Source organism: Mesoplodon bidens, assembly GCF_964165515.1.
Source record: "Mesoplodon bidens genome assembly, chromosome: 7".
Classification (NCBI taxonomy): domain Eukaryota; kingdom Metazoa; phylum Chordata; class Mammalia; order Artiodactyla; family Ziphiidae; genus Mesoplodon; species Mesoplodon bidens.
In genome coordinates, this window is record NC_138164.1 from 2,195,111 (window position 1) to 2,214,761 (window position 19,651).

Consider the following 19,651-nt stretch of genomic DNA (forward strand, 5'->3'; position numbering starts at 1 on the left):
ATGGAGGAGAAGGTGCTTTCCCGAAGCCCTGCCTGTCGTCAGAGCCCGCTCCACAGGGGGCCCCACTCCACCCACGAGGGGTCCACAGAGCAGTAGCCTGAACCCAGAGCCCAACCCCCTCCACTCCTTCACACCTGAGCCAGGTAGGCTCTGCTCCCCTCCCCCGCCACTTGAGAATGAGGTACCACACCAGGTAAAGAGGGACATGGAACACTTTTTAATGTCAAGTCAGAGACAACCCCTCCCTCCCTCAGCCCCTAATCCCACCTGCCCTCATCACATCACGACCCCTCCCCGAGGCTCCTCTGGTTCCCAGACTTCGGGGGAGGAAGAAAAGATTACCTAAAAACTGCATTTTCTTCTCTTTCATACACACGCACACAAAGGTGGGAAATTAAATAAAATAAACCAAGAGGATTCGATTCTCCAGTGGTCACAGAGGCATCAGAGATTCCCATAATGGGCTAAAGCGAGTGGTTACTGACTGCCAAGTTGGTCCGGCTGTTTGCTGTCCATCCGTGCCTGAGGCATGATGGAGAAGCCAGGCCCCCCGCATTAGCCCTTGCCTCCGAGAGCAGCCCCTGGAAAAGATGCTGTGCCTTGTGTTAGTGTTTTCTTTCTCTTTTCACTTTTTAGAAATGTCTCTGACATGTGAATAACCCAAGAAAATAAAAAAGCAGGAGCTGATTACACAATTACCAGTAAACTCTGTCATCTTTTAGAAGAGCAACACACAGCTAACGCCATATACAGCATGCAGTAATGTCTGAGAAAGGACCCTGCTGAGAAAGAAAATAGCTAGAACCCTAACAAAAAAAATATATGTATATATATACTGTATAATATATGTCATCAAAAGAAGCATCGCCAGCAAACTCAAGATATGGTGCAGGTCACCCTTCCGTTTCTAAACAGCATGTAGAAGTGTAGCATTGTCTGCAATAAATGCCAGAATAAGAAGAAATCTGTAGTGCTGGTGGAGATGTTGGTTAAATTGTATGTGTGGATTTTTATTTTTATTTTTTGGTGGATTTGCCAAATCCTCACCAGGTGGCTAATGCCTGGTGTATTGTCCACCAGTTGTAAACCTAGGTAAGAAGTATACTATTCATGTTTAACATTTAACAAACTTACTTCTCTTCACCCCTTTCACTTGAGTACTTTTTTAGTTTTGTCTTGTTTTTGCACTAAGTTTTAGACTCATATCAGAAAATATAATTAATAAAATTAATAATGAATCAGAATCCCTTGTTATCTATGATGTCCATGTAGTAAAATGAAAACAAAACAAAACAAAAGTTTAACAATCTCTTTTGTGACTGTTGATTGTGGGATTATTGTAGCTGACAGGCTGTCTTGTTTAGTTTTCCTTTTTATTTATCTTTTTGTTGCTGCGTTTCATCACACACACAATAGGGACACAGTTCAGGAATGGGCCTGCAAGCCTCCCTCTGAGTTCTTCTCTACTGACTGATTGAATCTGGGGTGGCCGACTCCAGAACTTTCCTTGGGGGGGGGGCACTGTGGTGGGCAAAGCGGCTGAGCCCTTGCCCGACTGGTAACGGAGGTCACGCCATGCAGCTTGCGGGTGGGTCCAAAGCCGCGTGCATTCTTCCCATTTGGAAAAAGAAAGAAAACTCAGCTGTACCTACGTATCTGCAAGGCGATTTCCAATGTCCTTGTTCAACCTGTTTTCCCAAAGTATTCTCTGTTCCCCTCCCTCGAACTTGTGTCCCCTTAGGCTCTGAATTTCGTGGGGTTGTATCTGCTTTAGAACGGGGATGCTTGCGTTGCTCTTGCTCGCCGCGGCTGATGTGTTGGTGGTGGTGACGGCAGCTTCTCCCCGGCGGGGAAAGTAGCACTCACATCAAAATTTGAGGAGTAGGTGCAAAACCAGAAGAGGCAGCAACCAAACGCAGCCAGCCCTCCTTGACGTTCCATTGCTCACTTCGCTGATGGCGCCCGGGCCTGCAGACAGAACACACCTGTCGTGAGCCTGGCCCCTCCCACTGGGAGCATCCAGCATCCCAGCTCCATACCCAGAGGCTGCGTTAGCCTTGATCCCAAGGGCACAGCTACGGGATGGGGCGCCCGCCCGGGCAGGAGGGACCTCAGGTTACAGTGTGCGGGTGCCTGCTACTCCTCTGTTGTCAGAACATGCTGAGGCCATGGCTCAGGGGCAAGTTCAAGAAAAAGGTGGGTGATTAGTCAACACCTTAAACAGAGCTTCAATAAAGTGAGACCCCTGCACTGTTTGCATCATCGTCCAATCCCTCTGAACACCGCGCGCCTTAAACATTCATGTGACCCTCCTGTCATGCAAGAAAGGACTCATTGGACACACCAACTGTCCCCTGCGGCTGCTGCACTGGCCTCGGTGCCCCTTCTGTCCATCACTCGGTCCCAGGGCGGCACACTTGGCCTCTCCCCCATCTGGATCAGGTAAGAGCAGACCTCGCTGAAGCATTACATGCTTGAAAAGTCCAAACCTGCTCGCCTGAGGTGGAGGGGGGATGAAGCAAAGGGACAGGTGGCCTTTGGCCGTGTACACAGGAGGAAGGGAAGATTTCCATGGACACTGGGATGCAGAACGTGCCATGGTGTGTGTCTGTTGCGGGGGAGATGGATGGCATTTTTCCTAAGAGGCACACACCAGCCTGACCTGCACACAGATACTCTTTGACATGGAGCCACATTCGGGAAGCAAGAAAGCTATGAGGTCATAAAATTCCCCAGCAGCTTCCCTATCATTTGAAGCATAAGCTTTGTGGCTCCCTCAGTCCCGTGGCCATGAACGCCCGTGATAAATGGAGCTATGATTCGGGAACAGTACACACAAGTTTGGATGCCCGGATGAATTAGGCACCTAATGAAGCAGGGCATCTTCTCAGACTGGACTTACTCTGGAAGGCTCTTGCAATGGATTTAACAGAGGCATTTAAAGCTGGTGTCCCACCCGCCAAGTCCATGTCATCACTGGGTTGAAGGGATAAAGCCAGAACCTGCTTGCCTGACTAGGATGCTGGACATGGAGACACTTCTGGCTAATGCAGATCAGCATCAAATCAGGCTTTCTGATTCCATATGGAATCATTCCAAGTCCTAGAAGTCCTGGCCTGGAAGCACTGTCCCTGTGATTTATTCCTTAGACCTTTGGGACAAATCTCTGATTCTGGGTCAGTGGCTAAACAGTTAGGAGTTTGAAATGCACCAGGTTCATCCAATCTCTGTGTCTCTGGTGCCTGGTTCAAACTGCAGGGGAGCAAAATTGTCACCCCAAAATGTCTCTTTGGCATGAAGATTATTTCCAGCTGAAAGCAGTCAAGGCCCAAAAGACTTAGGAAGAAACTATCCCCTTCCCCCTCACTACCTGAAGAATGTAGAAAGAAGACCTGTACCAGGAAGGGAGCTGTCACCATAGGTAACTACAGTGTGAACTTGGTGTGGAGACAGGGACGAACCTGCAAAAATCTGTTAGCTATGTTCCTCTCTGTGTCCATCTCCCTGCCTGGCCCAGAAATCACTGTCTACCAAACATCCGCCTTTCCTTCTCTATGTGAATTGCCTCCCCTCCCTTTGAAGTCCTAAGCCCCTACCCCCAACATCCTCTTTTTTTAAAAAATATTTATTTATTTATTTGGTTGCACCAGGTCTTAGTTGCAGCATGCGAACTCCCAGTTGCGGCATGCATGTGGGATCTATTCCCCGACCAGGGATTGAACCCAGGCCCTCTGCACTGGGAGCGTGGAATCTTAACCACTGCACCGCCAGGGAAGTCTCCCAACATCCTCTTTTGTCTTTAGCTGGAGGTGGTATTTAAGGTGAGGGTTTGGGACATTTTCGTGAGTTAACCACTTTTCCTAGGCCTCTTCCATATACACGTTAGTAAATTTTTGCTTTACTTTCTCCTGTTACTCTGTCTTATGTCGATTTAATTCTTAGACCGGCAAGAAGAGCCTAGAAGGGGAGAGGAGATTTTCTTCCTCCCCAACAGCAGTGCTCCCAAGGCCCGGACGTCTTGGCAGGGCAAGTTCTCCTGAGGAGAAGGACAAGAGACGCCTCTTCTGTTCCCCACCAGGGAGGTGAAAGTCTGGGCCACACAAACCTGAACACTCTCCTTCTGCCAGTCCACTGGGATACCTGTGACAAGGGAGCATCCCTACGAAGCACCATTCCGATTTGCTTATCATTGACCATTCAATTGGTTGCATCTTCTGAAATGTTATGTTTCTATATAAACCACCACCAGAAACTCTAGCCTTTATATTCAATCACTGCTATATATATAGCAGTCTTTGGAATCTCTGGAGAGAAGCCGGCCCCAGGGCTTCTAGAGGGAGGAGTTATCTGTTCCTCTCCTGTGAGATAGCCCTTCCTCTCTGGGCCACTCCAGGATCCTTCCAGGAGACCCCTGCCTCTGCCCGAGGCCAACTCTGAGACAGGGAGCTTGTTCTGAGTCCCTGGGAGTAGCTGGGTTCCAAGTGTGATGGGAGGGTGAGTGGCTGCACCCCTCCCCAGGCGCACACTGCTCTGCGATTCCAAACGCATCCTGCACGCCTGGCTCGTGGCGCCAGGACAGACATGCGTCTGTTCACACAGGGCTCCTCTCTCACCTCTTTTCGCTCCTGAACACTGGCTCACACAGCTTTGAAACCGACTCCCCCCCCATCACAGCCCTCCCGTCCCAGCTCCTGGTAAGAGAAGGGGGTCGTTGTCAGTTCCTGCACAGAGATGCTCTCTGCCTCTGCCACCTTCCACCCCTCTGGGCTGCCCGGCCAGCCATCCTCCTCCAGGGAGGAGAATGAAGGATACACATGCCAGGCAGACAGCCCAGCAGGGGCCTGGCTTGATTACCACCTCAGAAAAGTCAGGGACCTTGTCTGCCGGCCGCGGAGTCTGCAACACCCTGCAGGTGGCGGCTGGGAGCTGGCAAAAGTGCCCGGAGAACCTGGCGATGGCCTTGCATGGCAGGTGCTCTGGGTCGCCTGTACTGCTCCGCCTCCGCCCGTGCCCTGGGACGCACGCAGGGAGCCTGTGGGGAGGGGCCCTGGCTCCCTGTCAGAGAACTCCTCCCAGAGAAGAAAGGAGAAGGCCTCTGGGTGTGCCGGGGGCCCTCCCTGTGTGATGTTCCGCGGCCACCCTCCTGGCCAAGGTGGGTCCGTGGGGCTGTCACTCCCCTGGACACCATTTCCAGCCTGGCCTCGCCCCTGCCAGTGCCCTCCCCTTTGCCCCGCCCAGCCTCCCTCCTGGACACAGCTGCCTGCAGGAGGAAACAGGGGTGGTCCCTGGAGAAACCCGGAGGCGGGGTCTCCTCACATCCTCTCAGAGGATGTGCACCAGCTCTCTGTCACTTGCGCCTGGACCCCTCGGGTTGACTCCTGTGCCAACTCCAGGTTGATGTGTCTGTGACTCCAGGCTGATCAGACCACTGATGGATTGGATTCCTTCAGCCTTTACAAAACCTCCCAGCTGCTCTGTAGGACACGCACTGCATTTCCTCGTCTGCCTGCCATCTGTCTCCTTAGCCTCACACTCCGCCCCCACCAGCAGGCATGTACCACACATACGTGTGTGCACACGAGCGTGTGCCTTCCAGCCTATTTTAGTTAATTCCCATCCTTGCACCTTCTGCCTGAAATGCTCTTCACCCGACTCACTCCCACTCCTTGTTCCAGGTTCTCTTCTGGTCCCAGTCACCTCTTCCAGGCAGCCTTCCTTGACTTACTCTGGTTTGCTTCCACAGCACCATACACATCCCACTATTAAAATATGAACCATCCTGTCCTAAAATTATCTTTATGTGTCTCAGATGCATTTCTTCCCTTATTCTGTGAGCTCCATAAGGGCAGGGTCTCTGCCTAGCTGGGCCCCCAACAGGTATTTAATAAACCTTTGTTGAAAGAAGGAAGGAACAAGAACATTGTGACCTGTGCTACGTGTCCATGCTTACTTTGTCTCTGTGTTTCTCTTTTTCTTAAGATTCTACTTGGAAATAAACCCACAAACCAAACCAAGAACAAAGCAAAACATTCTCTCCTACCTTGTCTTTGGCTTTACCTCCATTTTCTCATCTGAACACCCTTCCCCCCTATTTTGAACGATTTCCAATAAAAGTCACTGAAAATTCTTGTGGTTGAGGGAAGATATTCACAGAAGTAAAGCCATATTGGTTAAAATTCCAGGTGGAGGGCCTGCAACTGGAAAGGGGTTCCGGCCCCATAAAGCCCCTCACGTAGGAGATGAAGGTTATTATCTCCCGCCCGAGGTGGAAACTCAACCTCGGAGACCTTAAGTGACTTCCCCAAGGTCCCTTGACTTCTGTCTCCAAATACAATTATCTTTCCACTAACTTGGAGCTGTCGCTTTGTGGAACTTGCACATCTCCAGCGAGGAAGAGAGCAGAGAGTGAGGCCACAGGACCTGCCCCGCTGGGCATGGGTCCAGGTGGGGAGCACACAGGCCCTCCCATGCTGACCGGCACAGGAAGATCGCCATGAGAGGAGGACCTGCTGTCCAGGCAGGTATGGACCCCAAGCTCCTGGAGCAAGGCTCTCTCAGAGCCCTTGCTGGCCAGAGTGACAGCCCAGCCCATCTGCCAGGTGACTTGGCCACACGGATGAGGTCTCTGCTCTTCATCCAGCCATGCCTCCACTCTGCATTGAATGCCTTTATTGCCTCAATCTCATTATAGAGCTCTGGAGGCCTAAAGAGACTAATCACCAGGACCATTAGGGTCCCGGAGAACTGTGATGAGTGTCAATTATCCATCGGAAACATCTGGATGGAATGAAAGCCCCAAATAAGATGCATTTTATTTGTAGCCAAGTGACTCACCCAAGAACCTCCCCCTTCCTTCCCCTGTCCCCTCCCTCCTGCCACTTCCCTTCCAGCTCCAAGTTAGAGAGAGAGAAAGAGAGAATGGGGCAAGCAGAGGCCAGCATGCAAGGCCAAGGTCTAAGAAGATCATTGCATTAGAGCATCCGTGTGGAAAGGAAAGAGGCGGGCCTGGTACAGAGGGGCCCAGACATGGAGCTATTTTGGGCACTGACAAGTCCTCATTAGTGCTGGCAGCAAAGACAAGTTAGACTTCTGCAGGGGAGGCACCCAGGGAGAATCAGATGTCCTTGGGGACAGTTAATCTGAATTGACACAGGGCCGGCCCAAGGTCAGGCGGTTCCCACCGGGCTGCCTCCTGGGGTTAGTGCAGAAGAAAAGGCATCTTGCAAGAAGGCAAAGAGTCTTGTGCACCTCAACCCACCAAGGCAGCAGCTGCCTGGAAAGTAAGCATACCAACCTTTCCCAGGGGTCAGAGTTGTGGTTTTGACTTCTAAAAGAAATGAAAAACAAGCCACTGTTAAGGCAGAGAGCAGCCAGAGACACTCACTTTACCCTCTGATGGTTTTGGGGAAGGAGGCTGAACTTCTGGCCCAGCGCCCATGCTGTTCTGACCACACCCCAGCCCCCAGACGTGCACCCCTCTGGCTTGCTGGGAGGTCAGTTGTCATAGGTTGAGTGGGGGGCCGGGGAAGGATGTGAGTGATGGTCACGTTGGAACCCTGACCCAAAGAGCGCCAGCACCCCTACCGTGTCTTAGCAGGGGATGCCAGTACCGTGGAGCCAGAGGTCCCAAGCCAATGAACACTTTTTGGAGAGTAACCTTCTTTCTTTGGCCACCAGACTATCCTCTAATTAGTTGAAGTCTGCAGGCTTTAGTATAAAACTGGCTGATTCAAATAGGCCCTCCTACAGCAATCTGAATGCAGGTAGCCAAGCTCTGTTTGAGATGTAAAGTTAACTGGCATTTATCAGTGCATGTTAGAAATTCTGGGGAGCCAGTTTCCACGTACCAGAGGAGCCCAGACCTTTGATAGCTGACCTCTCTTTTTTTTTTTTTTTTTTTTTTTGCAGTACACGGGCCTCTCACTGTTGTGGCCTCTCCCGTTGCAGAGCACAGGCTCCGGACGCGCAGGCTCAGCGGCCATGGCTCATGGGCCCAGCTGCTCCGCGGCATGTGGGATCTTCCCGGACCGGGGCACGAACCCGTGTCCCCTGCATCGGCAGGCGGACTCTCCACCACTGCACCACCAGGGAAGCCCCATAGCTGACCTCTCTTGATGACTCAGACTACAGGAAGCTGGCCCAGAGGGCTTCCTCTCTCTGGAGCAACCTAAGGCAATAAGCCCTGCATCCCTGCTGCCGGGACCCACCTGTGGAAATGCTGGGCACCAGCCCCTCTCTGCTGGCTGACCCAGGAAACACCCTCATTCACCAATTCAAGCTCTCAGGCCAATCCACAGAGCCTGTTCTGCTGACCAGCCAGCAGTGGGATGACCTCTCATCTTTCACCTCCCTCTTTAGCTGGGGCCCTCTGCACATGTTCACCCTGGATACAGAGGGTGGGAAATCCTTCCACAGTGTATATGGGTATCAAATCGCCATGGTGCACACTTTAAATATCTTATACTTTTACTCATCAATTATACCTGAAATAAAGGAAAATAAAGCTGAACAAAAGAAAATGACATTAAAGTCTTGCATCGAAGTGATACAGTTCTCCGTGCAAAAGTCCTCGCATGTAGAAGGAAAGACAACCTAGAAATAACTCAGCCTAAACTCGACTGAAACATTTGACCAAAATCAGGCGAGTATGTCCCTGTGCATTCAAGCTCTCAGTCTACTCTTTAAAGGCATCTGAGATACGATGCAAATCTTGATCCAAGTGGACATTAGCAACCCTGAGAAGCCACTCCATGGGCGAATCTAAAATCAAGGATCAAAGGGGTGACTGAGAGAAGATCTGATGTACAGTCAGGGTGGTAGAGAAAAGCCAGGAGTGCTGGTCCATGCTGTCTGCTGTGCGGTTAGCAAGGACAGTCCCTTGGAGAGATTACTGGGCCCTGAACCCCAGCCTAGTAGCTAACTAGGGGCTGTTTTCATCAATTGTCTCATTCGGACCCCACTGTCTTGAGCCTCCCTGTACCAGGATGGAGGGTGACTGTCAGGAAGGAGGACAGTCTGCAGAGAGATGCTTGGAGGCATAAAGGCATCATGGCCTTTCACCCCCGAACCACAAGGGGTGTAAAGTAGAGCACGTGTGAGGGAGGGCAGCCCACAGAGTGACAGGGGGCTGGCTTAGACTCTGCCAGAGGGAGGGCACAGGGAGGGGTTCTACCTGGTAGTCTGGCTTGTTGGAACTATCGGGAAGAGGAATACAGTGAAAGCACTTACTCCTGTGGTGCTCTGGAGCCAGAAGTGATCTTCTATGAGGGCAAAGATCTGGAAACAGCTTCAGCTTAGTTGTTCCGTCCAGATCCTTTCCCGGTGAATCTCCAAGGTCATCATGCCTTGGTGTCCACATGGGTAAAGGGCTATTTGACACGCATTCTGGACTTTCCTAGAACTTAACCTTGGGCTTTTCCAGGTGGCAATGTTTCAACCCCTCTGCCACTCATGTATCTCACCACAGTGAGGAGGGAATGGTAACCAAGGCATTCTTTATATTTACTGGAGACCTCCTGCTGAGCTCCAGCCCACTCCCTGTGATTTGGTTGTAAGAAGAGATGGAGAAGCTGTTTCTACATCATGTTTATCATCATGAGGTGCTAACACCACCGGGCCCAGCTTCCGGGAGTAAGAGCCTCTTCCAACCTCCAAGCGTGTACGAGCCCTGAGCTCGAGGCTGTGCGTTAACCCTCGGCTATCGACAAGGACAACAATCCTTCAAATCTAAGCATGTATTTTTCTCACCAAGAGCTAGCCTGAAATGTTGATGTATTAATGTGAAGCCAGGTAGAGTGGGAAAAAAAGGAAGAGAAAATGAAAGAAAAATAACATAAAAACAACAAAAAAAAAGAACTGCTCCCTTGAAGCCTCCAAGTTAATATCTCTGGTCAAGCCATGAAGTGATCTTTCTGCCACCAAACCCAGCTGAATCCAAGTACCTAGGTGGGCACAGGGCTGCTGTCTGATTCTAGTGGGTGGGGCAGGGCTGGTTTCACACCAGGATGGTTATACAGGACAAATAAACCTTCTAGAAACAGCGCGAAGGGATCTTTTTTGGTATCTTCTGTATTTAGACACACGTGCCATAGAAATGCTCACTGCTGGGTGGCTGCCCTTAATTAACTATCTTTCATCCTCTGTAGGGAAAAACAGATCATCTCTGCCATTGCAATTGTTTCCTTCCGATGCACAGAGTTGACTTACTTCCACCTTCTTTAATAAGATGATTTGATGGTCACTGCAAGGTTCGCAGGCATTAATCAGCCAACTTTTCCCAGCCCACTGATACCATCAAATCTGACTCCTTGCCCAGGAGTTAAAAGACAAAGGACCAGAGGATGGGAAATGAACAGCCACCGAGCCACTGAGTTTGCAGTGCGCCCCTGGCACATTTGCCTGTGAGGTAGGGAGTGAGGGATGGCCGTCTATCCCTGAGTCCTTAGTTATCACGGCAAGAGTCCTGCACCACCAGATATTAATATGAGAGGGGGGGCATGTAATCTGTAGTGTTTGCAAAAAGGGAGCAGAGAAATACTTCAAGGGTGGCAGAAAATGCTGAGAAGGAATGAAATTCTCTTATCTGAATCTTTCTAGACCATCCGGATATTTTTTTTTTCTGAATTTTTACTTATAATTCTAAAACCTAGAGATAAGCATGGTTAACATATACTTCTTTCTAGCCTATTTTCCTAAGTTGTGGCCTAATGGATAGACTCAACAGTAATGAATCTTCATTCTCTGAGGGTAATTTTGTGCTTTGGAATCTAATTCCATTTCACTGAATTCAGTGAATATTTATTGAGTCACTCTACATGCAAGGAGATAAGTGGAATAAAAAGATTAACAAGATGTGCTCAGATTGACTTTCTAAAGAAGCCATTAATGGTTCAGAAGGTGATGTCAAACAAAATTACCAAATAATATTTTGAACAATTGCAACATCATTGGAGAAGGTGTGTAGTTTCCAAGAGGACACATTGAAGAGGATGGTTCAAATAGTGGTGCAAAGCCTGGAATGTTAACAGAATGAGCATGGCCCACATGATATGCTGAGTAAAACTGTCTGGGGTAACCAGGAGCAGCCACCACATTTCAGAATTAGAACCAGTCCGGTAAGGTGAAAAATAGATAAGGTGATTCTACATGCCAGTTTGCCTGGGCTAGTCTTGGTTTACACCTGTGGTCTTGATGGTATTAGTAAGAGTGCCCCCTTTCCTGTCTGAAGAACACTGGCTTGGAGCATAAATTAATGACCACTCTAAAAACAGAGACATTTGCTAATGGTACCTTCGTGCTATGCCTCCTAGTCCCCGAGGGCAACACTCTAGTTAGTTTAGTTAGTTAGGCTGGTTGGTCCATCCTGAACAGTAAGTCTATTTCTTGGTCCTTCTTTTTCCTTTACTTCCATCAACTAAAACTTACAGGTGCTAATTTCTTTCTTTTTTTTTTTCGTAAATATTATTATTTTTTATTAGTTTCTGCTTTATAACAAAGTGAATCAGTCATACATATACATCTGTTCCCCCATCCCTTCCCTCATGCATCTCCCTCCCTCCCACCCTCCCCATCCCACCCCTCCAGGCGGTCACAAAGCACCGAGCTGATCTCCCTGTGCTCTGCGGCTGCTTCCCACTATCTATCTACCTTACGTTTGGTAGTGTATATATGTCCATGCCTCTCTTTCGCTTTGTCACAGCTTACCCTTCCCCCTCCCCATATCCACAAGTCCATTCTCAAGTAGGTCTGTGTCTTTATTCCTGTTTTACCCCTAGGTTCTTCATGACATTTTTTTTTTAAATTCCGTATATATGTGTTAGCATACGGTATTTGTCTTTCTCTTTCTGATTTACTTCACTCTGTATGACAGACTCTAGGTCTAACCACCTCATTACAAATAGCTCAGTTTCGTTTCTTTTTATGGCTGAGTAATATTCCATTGTATATATGTGCCACATCTTCTTTATCCATTCATCCGATGATGGACACTTACGTTGTTTCCAGCTCCGGGCTATTGTGAATAGAGCTGCAATGAACATTTTGGTACATGTCTCTTTTGGAATTATGGTTTTCTCAGGGTATATGCCTAGTAGTGGGATTGCTGGGTCATATGGTAGTTCTATTTGTAGTTTTTTAAGGAACCTCCATACTGTTCTCCGTAGTGGCTGTACCAATTCACATTCCCACCAGCAGTGCAAGAGTGTTCCCTTTTCTCCACACCCTCTCCAGCATTTATTGTTTCTAGATTTCTTGATGATGGCCATTCTGACTGGTGTGAGATGATATCTCATTGTAGTTTTGATTTGCATTTCTCTAATGATTAATGATGTTGAGCATTCTTTCATGTGTTTGTTGGCAGTCTGTATATCTTCTTTGGAGAAATGCCTATTTAAGTCTTCTGCCCATTTTTGGATTGGGTTGTTTGTTTTTTTGCTATTGAGCTGCATGAGCTGTTTATAAATTTTGGAGATTAATCCTTTGTCAGTTGCTTCATTTGCAAATATTTTCTCCCATTCTGAGGGTTGTCTTTTGGTCTTGTTTATGGTTTCCTTTGCTGTGCAAAAGCTTTGAAGTTTCATTAGGTCCCGTTTGTTTATCTTTGTTTTTATTTCCATTTCTCTAGGAGGTGGGTCCAAAAGGATCTTGCTGTGATTTATGTCATAGAGTGTTCTACCTATGTTTTCCTCTAAGAGTTTGATAGTTTCTGGCCTTACATTTAAGTCTTTAATCCATTTTGAGCTTATTTTTGTGTATGGTGTTAGGGAATGATCTAATCTCAAACTTTTACATGTCCCTGTCCAGTTTTCCCAGCACCACTTATTGAAGAGGCTGTCCTTTCTCCGCTGTACATTCCTGCCTCCTTTGTCAAAGATAAGTTGGCCATATGTGCGTGGGTTTATCTCTGGGCTTTCTATCCTGATCCACTGATCTATCTTTCTGTTTTTATGCCAGTACCACACTGTCTTGATTACTGTAGCTTTGTAGTATAGTCTGAAGTCAGGGAGCCTGATTCCTCCAGCTCCGTTTATCGTTCTCAAGATTGCTTTGGCTATTCGGGGTCTTTTGTTTTTCCAAACAAATTTTGAAATTTTTTGTTCTAGTTCTGTGAAAAATGCCAGTGGTAGTTTGATAGGGATTGCATTGAATCTGTAGATTGCTTTGGGTAGTAGAGTCATTTTCACAATATTCATGCTTCCAATCCAGGAGCATGGTATATCTCTCCATCTATTTGTATCATCTTTAATTTCTTTCATCAGTGTCTTATAATTTTCTGCATACAGGTCTTTGGTCTCCTTAGGTAGGTTTATTCCTAGATATTTTATTCTTTTTGTTGCAATGGTAAATGGGAGTGTTTTCTTGATTTCATTTTCAGATTTTTCATCATTAGTGTACAGGAATGCCAGAGATTTCTGTACATTAATTTTGTATCCTGCTACTTTACCAAATTCATTGATTAGCTCTAGTCGTTTTTCGTTAGCATCTTTAGGATTCTCTATGTATAGTATCATGTCATCTGCAAACAGTGACAGCTTTACTTCTTCTTTTCCAATTTGGATTCCTTTTATTTCCTTTTCTTCTCTGATTGCTGTGGCTAAAACTTCCAAAACTATGTTGAATAAGAGTGGTGAGAGTGGGCAGCCTTGTCTTGTTCCTGATCTTAGTGGAAATGGTTTCAGTTTTTCACCATTGAGGACAATATTGGCTGTGGGTTTGTCATATATGGCCTTTATTATGTTGAGGAAAGTTCCCTCTATGCCTACTTTCTGCAGGGTTTTTATCATAAATGGGTGTTGAATTTTGTCGAAAGCTTTCTCTGCATCTATTGAGATGATCATATGGTTTTTCTCCTTCAACTTGTTAATATGGTGTATCACATTGATTGATTTGCGTATATTGAAGAATCCTTGCATTCCTGGAATAAACCCCACTTGATCATGGTGTATGATCCTTTTAATGTGCTGTTGGATTCTGTTTGCTAGTATTTTGTTGAGGATTTTTGCATCTATGTTCATCAGTGATATTGGCCTGTAGTTCTCTTTCTTTGTGACATCCTTGCCTGGTTTTGGTATCAAGGTGATGGTGGCCTTGTAGAATGAGTTTGGGAGTGTTCCTTCCTCTGATATTGTTTGGAAGAGTTTGAGAAGGATGGGTGTTAGCTCTTCTCTAAATGTTTGATAGAATTCGCCTGTGAAGCCATCTGGTCCTGGGCTTTTGTTTGATGGAAGATTTTTTATCACAGTTTCAATTTCAGTGCTTGTGATAGGTCTATTCATATTTTCTATTTCTTCCTGAGTCAGTCTTGGCAGGTTGTGCATTTCTAAGAATTTGTCCATCTCTTTCAGGTTGTATATTTTATGGGCATAGAGTTGCTTATAATAATCTCTCATGATCTTTTGTATTTCTGCAGTGTCAGTTGTTACTTCTCCTTTTTCATTTCTAATTCTATTGATTTGAGTCTTCTCCCTTCTTTTCTTGATGAGTCTGGCTAATGGTTTATCAATTTTGTTTATCTTCTCAAAGAACCAGCTTTCAGTTTTATTGATCTTTGCTATTGTTTCCTTCATTTCTTTTTCATTTATTTCTGATCTGATTTTTATGATTTCTTTCCTTCTGCTAACTTTGGGATGTTTTTGTTCTTCTTTCTCTAATTGCTTTAGGTGCAAGGTTAGGTTGTTTATTCGAGATGTTTCCTGTTTCTTAAGGTGGGATAGTATTGCTATAAACTTCCCTCTTAGAACTGCTTTTGCTGCATCCCATAGGTTTTGGGTCGTCGTGTCTCCATTGTCATTTGTTTCTAGGTATTTTTTAATTTCCTCTTTGATTTCTTCAGTGATCACTTCGTTATTAAGTAGTGTATTGTTTAGCCTCCATGTGTTCGTATTTTTTACAGCTCTTTTCCTGTAATTGATATCTAGTCTCATAGCATTGTGGTCAGAAAAGATACTTGATACAATTTCAATTTTCTTAAATTTACCAAGGCTTGATTTGTGACCCAAGATATGATCTATCCTGGAGAATGTTCCATGAGCACTTGAGAAAAATGTGTATTCTGTTGTTTTTGGTTGGAATGTCCTATAAATATCAATTAAGTCCATCTTGTTTAATGTATCATTTAAAGCTTGTGTTTCCTTATTTATTTTCATTTTGGAAGATCTGTCCATTGGTGAAAGTGGGGTGTTAAAGTCCCCTACTATGATTGTGTTACTGTCGATTTCTCCTTTTATGGCTGTTAGTATTTGCCTTATGTATTGAGGTGCTCCTATGTTTGGTGCATAAATATTTACAATTGTTATATCTTCTTCTTGGATCGATCCCTTGATCATTATGTAGTGTCCTTCTTTGTCTCTTCTAGTAGTCTTTATTTAAAGTCTATTTTGTCTGATATGAGAATTGCTACTCCAGCTTTCTTTTGGTTTCCATTTGCATGGAATATCTTTTTCCATCCCCTTTCAGTCTGTATGTGTCTCTAGGTCTGAAGTGGGTCTCTTGTAGACAGCATATATATGGGTCTTGTTTTTGTATCCATTCAGCCAATCTGTGTCTTTTGGTGGGAGCATTTAGTCCATTTACATTTAAGGTAATTATCGATATGTATGTTCCTATTCCCATTTTCTTAATTGTTTTGGGTTCGTTATTGTAGGTCTTTTCCTTCGTTGTGTTTCTTGCCTAGAGAAGTTCCTTTAGCATTTGTTGTAAAGCTGGTTTGGTGGTGCTGAACTCTCTCAGCTTTTGCTTATCTGTAAACGTTTTAATTTCTCCATCAAATCTGAATGAGATCCTTGCTGGGTAGAGTAATCTTGGTTGCAGGTTTTTCTCTTTCATCACTTTAATTATGTCCTGCCACTCCCTTCTGGCTTGTAGAGTTTCTGCTGAGAGATCAGCTGTTATCCTGATGGGGATTCCCTTGTGTGTTATTTGTTGTTTTTCCCTTGCTGCTTTTAATATGATTTCTTTGTGTTTAATTTTTGACAGTTTGATTAATATGTGTCTTGGCGTAATTCTCCTTGGATTTATTCTGTATGGGACTCTCTGTGCCTCCTGGACTTGATTAACTATTTCCTTTCCCATATTAGGGAAGTTTTCAACTATAATCTCTTCAAATATTTTCTCAGTCCCTTTCTTTTTCTCTTCTTCTTCTGGGACCCCTATAATTCGAATGTTGGTGCGTTTAATGTTGTCCCAGAGGTCTCTGAGACTGTCCTCTGTTCTTTTCATTCTTTTTTCTTTATTTTGCTCTGCAGCAGTTATTTCCACTATTTTATCTTCCACCTCACTTATCCGTTCTTCTGCCTCAGTTATTCTGCTATTGATCCCATCTAGAGTATTTTTTATTTCATTTATTGTGTTTTTAATCGATGCTTGATTCATCTTTAGTTCTTCTAGATCCTTGTTAACTGTTTCTTGCATTTTGTCTATTCTATTTCCAAGATTTTGGATCTGGGAAATAGAATCTTGGATCATCTTTACCATCATTATTCTGAATTCTTTTTCAGGTAGACTGCCTATTACCTCTTCATTTGTTAGGTCTGGTGGGTTTTTATCTTGCTCCTTCTCCTGCTGTGTGTTTTTCTGTCTTCTCATTTTGCTTATGTTACTGTGTTTGGGGTCTCCTTTTTGCAGGCTGCAGGTTCGTAGTTCCCGTTGTTTTTGGTGTCTGTCCCCAGTGGCTAAGGTTGGTTTAGTGGGTTGTGTAGGCTTCCTGGTGGAGGGGACTAGTGCCTGTGTTCTGGTGGATATGGCTGGATCTTGTCTTTCTGGTGGGCAGGTCCACGTCTGGTGGTGTGTTTTGGGGTGTCTGCGGACTTTTTATGATTTTAGGCCGCCTCTCTGCTAATGGGTGGCGTTGTGTTCCTGTCTTGCTAGTTGTTTGGCATAGGGTGTCCAGCACTGTAGCTTGCTGGTCGTTGAGTGAAGCTGGGTGCTGGTGTTGAGATGGAGATCTCTCGAAGATTTTCGCCGTTTGATATTATGTGGAGCTGGGAGGTCTCTTGTGGACCAGTGTCCTGAAGTTGGCTCTCCCACCTCAGAGCCACAGCACTGACTCCTGGCTCCTCAATTTGGGATGATTTGTTGTCTATTCATGTATTCCACAGATGCAGGGTACATCAAGTTGATTGTGGAGCTTTAATCCACTGCTTCTGAGGCTGCTGGGAGAGGTTTCCCTTTCTCTTCTTTGTTCTCACAGCTCCTGGGTCTCAGCTTTGGATTTGGCCCCGCCTCTGCGTGTAGGTCGCCGGAGGGCGTCTGTTCTTCGCTCAGACAGGACAGGGTTAAAGGAGCAGCCGCTTCGGGGACTCTTGCTCACTCAGGCCGGGCGGGAGGGAGGGGCACGGAGTGCGGGGCGAGCCTGCAGCGGCAGAAGTCGGCGTGACGTTGCACCAGCCTGAGGCGCGCCCGCCGTGCGTTCTCCCAGGGAAGCCGCCCCTGGATCCCGGGACCCCGGCAGTGGCGGGCTGCACAGGCTCCCGGAAGGGCGGTGTGGACAGTGACCTGCGCTCGCACACAGGCTTCTTGGCGGCGGCAGCAGCAGCTCCAGCGTCCCACGCCCGTCACTGGGCTCCGCGCTTTCAGTCGTGACTCGCGCCCGTCTCTGGAGCCCCTTTAAGCAGCGCTCTTATCCCCTCTCCTCGCGCACCAGGAAACCAAGAGGGAAGAAAAAGTCTCTTGCCTCTTCGGCAGCTCCAGAGTTTTCCTGGACTCCCTGCCGGCTAGCTGTGGCACATTAGCCCCCTTCAGGCTGAGTTCTCGCCGCCAGCCCCAGTCCTCTCCCTGCGCTCTGACCGAAGCCCGAGCCTCAGCTTCCAGTGCCGCCCGCCCTGGTGGGCGAGCAGACAAGCCTCTCGGGCTGGTGAGTGCCGCTCGGCACCGATCCTCTGTGCGGGAATCTCTCCGCTTTGCCCTACCCAGGTATGTGGGGAGTTTCTTGCCTTTTGGGAGGTCTGGGGTCTTCTGCCAGCATTCAGTAGGTGTTCTGTAGGAGTTGTTCCACGTGTAGCTGTATTTCTGGTGTATCCGTGGGGAGGAAGGTGATCTCCGCGTCTTACTCTTCCGCCATCTTACCCGGAAGTCCCATCCGGATATTAAGTAGCAAAATAGCTTGGAATGTCTCTTAAAGCCAAGTGTTCCTTGTCTGTGGAAATCCATTGGAAGTGAAGGGAGCATAACCTGGGAGTATTTCCCTGAGAAAAGAGGTAGCTCTCTATTCTATGGGACGCTAGAAAAGGAGGAGGAAAAAACAACAACACACACACACACACGCATGCGTGCACACACACACACAGATGAATGAGAGAAATATCCCAGGAGCAAGATCTGTTTTCTCTAAAATACTCCTGAGCTGTACAAGAGTCCAACAGCTACATGGAAGACCACACTAATCCAAGTCTTGGAATGTTCCAGGTTTCTACCAACTGCAACTTCTGGCCTGGACCCATTGCCCTGCACCCAACAAGAAGGTGAAGGGTGGGAGCATAGTAGAATCAGAGTAGAGAGCTGGCATGCAGACCCTGCCCCAGACTCAGTGGCCAGCAAAGCAGGTGAGAATGCTCAGCTCTGTGTCAGCAGGCGGATCCTCTGTTCCTGGTCCCATGCTCAGTATCAGGTAGTGATTTGTTTGTTTCCGATCAGTTTTGTTACTGTTGGCTTTAGTGTGGGACGTGCCCCCTCCATCCCTTGAGGGCAACTTTGGTGGGGCACCTTCGGTGGAATTCTAACTCCTTAGCAACCACTCCCTGTTTTAAAAGTCGCTTTCCCTCTGAGAGTAAAGATCTCAGTGATCAGAATGAGCTGAGTCACTTCTCAAAGTCCCTTGTGAAGCATCTTCTGCTTTACGTCCTGTCTCTCACACGTCCCTTTTACCGTTTATGCCCTTAGCTACTTTTCCAACACTCTTTGAGATCTGTGGACACGCCTTGCCCAGGGGTTCAATAAACGTAAGTTGGATCAAGTTGAACCTGGACACTTCCACTGACTTCACTTTTTTTCTATTTCTTTGTTTCATTTTCCCCTTTGTGGTCTATCACCAGGGTGCCCTACATCACTAAGGTGAATAATGCATCCCTGAATCATTTCATGATAAAAGCATTCTTCCTCATATGTCAAACAGCTTCCCGTATAATTCATTTTCTTCCATCCCCTCCCCCGCCTTCCAAGTCTAACGCCATCGTCCAATGATTGTTTGTGCAATGCGAATGGATGAACAGGTGGGATGAGAAGGATCGGGGGGTAGGTGGAAGGTGGGAAAAGACATTCCCGTCATTGTTGTCACAGCTGCCTTCCTGCGGGGCTCTCTGAGGGTCTGCACGGTCCTTAGGAGGAAAACATAAACAGCACATGCAGCATGCGTTTGATTCTACCACTCAGCCTGGGCCCACTCCTGCCCAAATGTTTAGTCACAGTCTAAATGAATCACTTTTGCTAGGCTAGGGAGCTTGCGAAAATGTGAAGGGCTGAGTAAAAAGAGGTGAGAGATGCACGTGTCATATGGGGGGAGGACTTGGACTGGAAGAGGTGGAAAGGGGATACGGAGAGGGCTTGAGAAATGAGTTCATGAACCCCTGTGTCATGACATGGGGAGGTCCCTGTACCTGGAGACTGGACTCCAACAATCTAACGTGCACCTGGCGATTTTCAAAGCCTTTTTAATACATGC

At 46.9% G+C, this 19,651-nt stretch overlaps 1 protein-coding gene across 4 annotated transcripts in view; it reads right to left on the minus strand.

The window, feature by feature from the left end:
- Window positions 1-279: 279 nt before the first annotated feature.
- Window positions 280-19,651, minus strand: part of NTM (neurotrimin) — a 395,378-nt gene continuing 376,006 nt past the window's right edge. For 2 of the 4 annotated variants that reach the window (XM_081239009.1, XM_081239011.1), the window contains 2 exons: window positions 7,295-7,327; window positions 280-1,968 (listed from right to left, as the gene is read on the minus strand). In XM_081239009.1, coding sequence (XP_081095135.1) covers window positions 1,868-1,968; window positions 7,295-7,327 — 134 coding nt within the window. In that variant the 3' untranslated portion in view covers window positions 280-1,867. The remainder of the gene's footprint in view (window positions 1,969-7,294; window positions 7,328-19,651) is intronic. The other 2 variants (XM_081239010.1, XM_081239012.1) reach the window with 1 other exon arrangement.